At 44.6% G+C, this 6440-nt stretch overlaps 1 protein-coding gene across 1 annotated transcript; it reads right to left on the bottom strand.

Annotated features, from left to right (window-relative positions):
• Positions 1 to 1062: 1062 nt before the first annotated feature.
• LOC144141473 (uncharacterized) lies at positions 1063 to 6134 on the bottom strand. The gene is made up of 4 exons (XM_077673029.1): positions 5855 to 6134; positions 5121 to 5301; positions 4686 to 4827; positions 1063 to 1279 (listed from the first exon to the last, which is right to left on the bottom strand). The coding sequence occupies exons 1-4, from the start codon at positions 5955 to 5957 to the stop codon at positions 1190 to 1192; spliced, it is 516 nt and encodes a 171-aa protein (XP_077529155.1). The 5' UTR covers positions 5958 to 6134; the 3' UTR covers positions 1063 to 1189.
• Between the last annotated feature and the right edge of the window lie 306 nt (positions 6135 to 6440).

The raw sequence follows: 6440 nt of genomic DNA, 5'->3' as shown, positions 1-6440 counted from the left end.
GTTTGAAGAATGTCCGTCTAGTCGGGAAAGCGCTGACTGCGGAAAAACATAACTCGCTCTGTCGCTTCAAACACTGCATACGCAAGACAGCTTACGTGGCATCTAGCTGCTTTTGCTCAGATAAAAATGGGTGGCAGAGCTAACTACGTTTGGCTTAAAATATAAAAAAAGCACGTGTAACAGGACATCGGTGAAGGAAAAAAACTTTTCCCTCTCCAACCTTGTTATGCATACTGGTATTTTCAGTTGGTTACGCCCCTTTGGAGGTCTTCGATGCCTGGGTGTAGCCCGGCAGTATTGCTTTCAATTTTTCTCAATGTCTAATGCATTGTACCAACATAAAGTGCATCTGTCATACGTCCTCTTTGGTCGTGCGGACAATAAATTTTGCTCTCACTCTCTTCCTATTTGGAGGAGGTGTGGCAGACGCCTGAAACCCTAAAGGTCGTTTTTTTTATTTGACGTGGTATTTACACAAAACGTACACTTAAATTTCACAATACCATGTTTAGCCACACCATTTAGCCACACGATGCCACCATGCTTAGCCATAGATGTGTTCAAGGCTTCCTGTGCCCTAAATAATGCTGACGTGCAGTAACCATGCCACCGGCTTCAGTATGTTGGCGAAGTTGTAAGCCTATGATACCCATGATACACCGACACCATGATACACCGACACCATCATGATAGTAGTGTTTTGAACATTTCTTTGGTGACCACGACGAGGGCGTCGTCAGCATCTCGTTCAGGTGCATGAAAACAAGAAAAAATGCGAAGTAAACGACGAGCCGCCATTCGCCATTCTGTTACTGCAGCTTGTAACTCTTCAGCGTTATCGCCACACACCTATGGCGAATAACTCAGAGCAGCAAGCAAACAAGCGGTGATCTTGTTCAAACTGTGCGAACTTTGCGAGACACTCTCAAAACAAGCTCGCCTCATGATCGTGAGTTCTAATTATACAAGAGAAGCCATAAGGGAATGACGCAGTTAGATGAGGGTGGGTCTGAAAGAAGAGAAAAAAATAAAAAAGATATGCGCTCCTGCTTAAATGTGGGGTACACTTTTTATTCACTAGTCAATTAGTTACTTGGTTGTTCAGCAGTTTCTGTGAAGCATACGTACCAGCTCGTACTCCTCAACTCATCTCAATAACGGCATATGAGGTCATGCGGGACCTCTCATTTTAGTTTGCGGCGAGATAAACACGCCACATCTTGCACTCAGCAATTTCTTCCCCGTCAAATACCTCCGCCTTGATTCTGAACGTGCCATTCTGAAAGAAAATAAACATATCTGTTCACTCACACTGCTTTGGGTATTGACATGCAGGAGATGGTTTGCCTCAACTTTCGGGTTTTATAAAACTGTAAGTAGGACAAGTCCACGACGCGATGTAACTAGTTTTTCCCCATTCGGGCTGTAGCTTTCGAAGCCAAAATTTGTTTTTTTACTTGTAGAATTATTGCTAATGGAATATTTAAACGATAACTTATTGCCAGTGGGGTATTTTCTTTGCCTGTTAAGGCCAAAACACTTTAAAAAACATAACTTTATGTAAATGAAGCAATAGGCTTCGCACATAACCAAAAACAACATATTTGGACATTGTGAACCGAAGCAACGACAGAGTATTTTGCGTCAGAGGTTTAAGGAAAACTTAAATAATAAGTAAAATGATGCTTTATTGCGGGATTGGTACCATTGCGCTAACATGTGCTCTTTCTCCCTCGCGAACCTAATGTTAACCCCGATGCGTGCGCCAAGCTCCGACTTTCGAAGCACGTTAAACGTCGTTTCTAGCACGCCCCCTGCACACCGTGCATACTGTGCTTTGCGTTATAACCGTCAGAGTGGTCACGTTTCCTGGCTTTACTAGAGGCGTTGGCTGCCTGTTGCCGCTTCTTTTGTCTTCCGGAATCGGCTTTTCGTCGCCCTCCTTACCGTTCAAGCCTATTGTGCCGCCTACAGAGGCGTTCTTTTGCTGAAAACTTCATTTTAGGACGTGTACAAATAAACAAATCGACGCCATCTCGCCCTGCGGAAGTGGATGTTCAGCGAGGCTGTTGTAAACCCCTAACATGCTGATGGGGGAAGGTATGAAATGTTCCTCGTTGTCCTGGCGGGCTTGTCGCTTGCACTCGGCTTCTCAGGCGGCAAATGCTGGGTCCTGACGCATGCGCTCAGCGTTTTGGGCAAGAACTGCTGGGTCCCACCTAGCCTGACGCATGCGCCACCCTCGAATGACGTCAACCCCCCACCCTTTCGAGAGCAGCTGCAAGCCTAATGTTTACCAGAACCCTCTGGGGAGGAGGAAGGGTGGTTCCATTGTGTACCAGCGCCTTATCATGCATCATGGTGGTTCGATGCTTGTTTTCTGGTTTTTTCTTTACACGAATACCGAACTCTATGCGGCTCGCCTGGTTAGCCTGACGCATGCACTCGGTGTCTTGGGCGAGAACTGCTCGGTCCTGCCTGGATTTTTTTTGTTTACGACACGAAATTTTCCGACCATCGAGAGGCTAACAGCTTCGCTGTAAAACAGTGACAAGGTGCGTCCAATCGATTCGCTTGCGTTGTTCAACTTAGCCCAGGTAGGATGGGTTGCGACATCTGTGCGACGCATCCGCCATGGTTGTTAACAGGAAGATTGACAATGCCAACACTTTATTCAGCTAGCAGTCTGGCTCTGCCTACGCAACACGTTCCCCTTATACTTCACACTCAGCTTGCGAAGGCAGGCATTAAACATCACTTAATCGTGTCTTGTCAATTATTTCGAACATACCGTATTTACTCGAATCTAAGCACTCCCTTTTTTCAAGGTCGCTATGCCCAAAGTGAGGGTGGTACTTAGATTAGAAAAACCAAAATTACCGCTCGCCTCTACCACTTTTTTCGCGGCTGTATCTCGACGAGACGGGCGCAAAGAATAATGTTTTATTAGGCAAACAATAAAAATAAAAATAGGTGCGTACAGTGAACTGATTAATCAGCGCAAACGAAACGGGATGAGAGAGGAGTACACCACACGAGTGCTACTAACAACTGAAGTTTTATTGAAAAGAAGGAAGACATGTGAAGAGTTGAGCCTGCGCACTAACCACAGCCGCGACGTAGACCACGCGGCAAACACACTCTCCCCAAACACAGAAAACTTAAGCTCAAGTACTGCCCACAATGACACGAGCACGAGGGAAATTTCGGAAGCCTTCTTGGTAAAAAATAATTTTTACACGTGCATTAGCTCGCCCTCGGTGTCACTGCTGGATATTAAAGTTGCTTCTGGACAGTGCTTGAGCTTCAGTTTTCTGAGTTCTGGAGAGTGTGTTTGCCGCGTGGTATACCTCATGGCTGTGGTTAGTGCGCAGGCTCAACTCTTCACATGTCTTCCTTCTTTTCAATAAAACTTCAGTTGTTAGTAGCGCTCGTGTGGTGTACTCCTCTCTCATCCCGTTTAGTTTGCGCTGATTAATCAGTATGAATGTACACCAACTAGCCCAGTTTTCGACCTTGATACACTGAACCTACAGCTTACGTCTTATACCGAGTCACTCTTACCACCATACGAGTCCGTTCTGCTGCTTGGGCCGCCGCTCTCAGTACGCCCGCAGGTCGTCTTCCGTTCGGTTGAAGTAGGTTGTAATTAAAAACTCCATAAAATATTTGTCCACAAAGTCAACTAGGGCCTGCTTACGCGCGTCTTAAATCCCCCTTGTAATGTTTTAGAAAATGGGTGCTTAGATGGGCATGCAAACTTCTTCCCGATATTTTTTATCGAAAGTAGGGGGGGGGGGTTGCTTAGAATCGAAAAAATACGTAGTACACATATATGAAGTTTTATTCAGGTTCCTAGGCAAAAGCTAGTTTCCGTTGGAAACTGCCGTACTCTGTCGGCGTCCGTTGGAAACTCTGTCGGCGTCCATACATTTTCACGTGGAATGCAAAAGCCCCCTTTTTAATTATGTCCTAAATCTTGCCTAGCGTCTCTATAAAATTCCCTGGCGGGATTTTTCTCACGCTTGCCATTTCTATGCTGATGATCTTGTGCGGTCTGTACTGTGCAAACATCACAAAGACGATGGACCTCGAAAAAAAATTAAGACATGACGTGCTTTGGCAACTTGGCCAACTTCGCACTCAGTCAGTACCAACAAGCACAATTGGCAGCATTTTTGCGATGTATAGATTCACAATGTGACAGTTCTCGTTGATAACAGAACGAATTGTGGAATTGAGTTAAAGAAATTCATCTTACAATTTCTGTGTTAAAACCTGCATTACACTGGCAGTGATTGTGCAAACTTAACCTTTATTTTAAAAGCGCTAACTCGGTTTTCTCGGAGCCGACCACCGCCTATCCCTTCCACTGATGTACACTTCATGTCTCCACCGCACTGTGCCACAAAAAACACAGGGTATAATATGAAAAGTATCAAATGTTTGCCGCCTGTTTTTAGTATCCCTTGTTAAACTTTGTTTTGCTAAAATTTACGTCCAAAAAGAAACATCGTCATTTGTCGTCCGTTAACTATCATACGGCCACGATGTAGTTTGTCGTATGCCAGCAGCGTGCGTGCGGGAAAATTACTCAGAGCTAAAATCTGAAAAATCCTGTGCCAAGACGTTTATCTCCGCGTATGTTTTTTTTTTCCGGACTTGTGCCTTATGTGGGTACTTACCCCCCGCACGAACCTGGCCGCTGGTATAACACGGGCTGTTATGGAAGAGCTGTACGTTCCAGGAGGTATAGGACACGTGTTGTTCCAGTTCCTACTCAGGAGCTTCTCGATTTTCGTGGTGCCACCACAGGCTTTGTAAGTGCTGAACAATGGTTGAGAAGAAATACACTGAATTTACGCAAGTGTCATTGCGATCAAGCAAAGTGGTGAGGGTATGATACTCAAACGCAAATTAAAACAAAGCACGTTTCTGTATAACACAGTCGTTCAAACTCACAACCAGATAACTTTATAGGCAGCATAATTCACGCACTACTGAAATAGTGCTTACATCTTCCTTTACTAGCATGTTGGCTTTCAGATTCAGCCGGGTAAAGACGGCACTTCAGTCAACACTGCGGCGAACACTCTTTAGTGGACGTAAAGCATTCTTACCAACTTCCGAAGTCATCTACGCAGGGCATCCGGATGTTCTGGGAGTTCCACATTTGAAACCGGAAGGCAGGTATTCCGGCGGTTTCTTCGTCGAGCACTCCAGCGAAGCTGACCGTCATGTCACGGCCTACACCGAGGTCCCTAACAACCAGGTCCTCCAGATTTATGGTCTTCTTAGTGGCTACGAAAAAGAAAATCCAAATGTGCGCCTAAAGCTTATTACGGTGATTTGTTTCGTCTAGCTACTGAACAACTAAAATTTAAACTTGAACTGCCGACGAATCTTCCGAACAAAAGTAGCGCAGTGAAAAAAGCTGGGGCCTTGCTTCAGCAGGCATTTCACTTGCGAGTCAGCTTTTCTGTATATTTCTTGCATTTAACATTAAGTGCATGCTGCTTGCAATATTGGAAAATTATAGGCTGAAAAGTTACACGCAAACACATTGCTGTCTTTTAACATCGGCACCTGCATCTGGCGATACAAAAAACATCCTTTTGTGTGCTAATAATGTTTTCCCTGCTTTTTACTGCCATTATTACGCCTTAAACCGGCAAGCGATATGCGATGGTCATCCCCCAAAACACGACGTTCTGAACTTCGGAACTACTTCAAGCGAAAGTTGACCACGTGCTCTCTGATATACACAATACAAGTGAATTTATGTGACACTAAACACATTGTCATTTCTCCGTAAAACAGCACAAGGAAAAGGAAAGGCTTGCGGTTGGCTTACTTGGGCATTGGGTCAACTCAGGATTCTGGATTTCACTTGAGCAGATTTTGCAATTATGCAGTAGGGCGACCAACACTGCCCAAAACATGGCCGACACGCTCATCTATATGAAGCCACTGACTGCCCAGGATTGCCTTTGAAACCTAAGACTTAACCCGTTTGGATATTAGTCCTGATTTTATTCCTGTAGAGCGAGTTTGGCATCTCACAAGCTACGGCACATCATTCGAGCTGGCTGTCTGTGTGCAGCGTCATAGATCACATGTCGGCGTCTGAAAAATTTAGACAGAGTCAAAGAAAGAGTTGTCAGCTCTTACGTCTTTTCTCTTTTTTTGCAATCATATTTTGAAAACAACTTTGAGGAAAAGATTCTAAAGTTCCAGGTGCACTAGTAATAAATACTTCCATTGAAGAGACAACCATTAATATTTTATTCATAATATTTCAGAGGTTCAGAAGCACAAGTAATATTGATTATGGCGCAGGTGTGACAGGGCTACCCGTAACTCACCTGAGCAGCAGAAAACTCAGAACGCTCGAGAGTTGGGGAAAAAAGCCTCTCTTAAAACAGACGAGATGAATCGAC

The sequence above is a fragment of the Haemaphysalis longicornis genome, unplaced genomic scaffold (assembly GCF_048455015.1).
Source record: "Haemaphysalis longicornis isolate Haplotype H1 unplaced genomic scaffold, Haemaphysalis longicornis Haplotype H1 scaffold_6, whole genome shotgun sequence".
Lineage (NCBI taxonomy): Eukaryota > Metazoa > Arthropoda > Arachnida > Ixodida > Ixodidae > Haemaphysalis > Haemaphysalis longicornis.
This window is presented reverse-complemented; position numbering and strand designations above follow the sequence as displayed.

Coding starts and splice junctions, on each gene's coding strand:
- LOC144141473 (XM_077673029.1), bottom strand. CDS start 5,957: ATGAGCGTGTCGGCCATGTTTTGGGCAGTGTTGGTCGCCCTACTGCAT. Junction 4,828..5,120: donor GTAGATGACTTCGGAAGTTG/GTAAGAATGCTT, acceptor ACCATTGTTCAG/CACTTACAAAGCCTGTGGTG. Junction 1,280..4,685: donor CGGCCAGGTTCGTGCGGGGG/GTAAGTACCCAC, acceptor ATTTTCTTTCAG/AATGGCACGTTCAGAATCAA.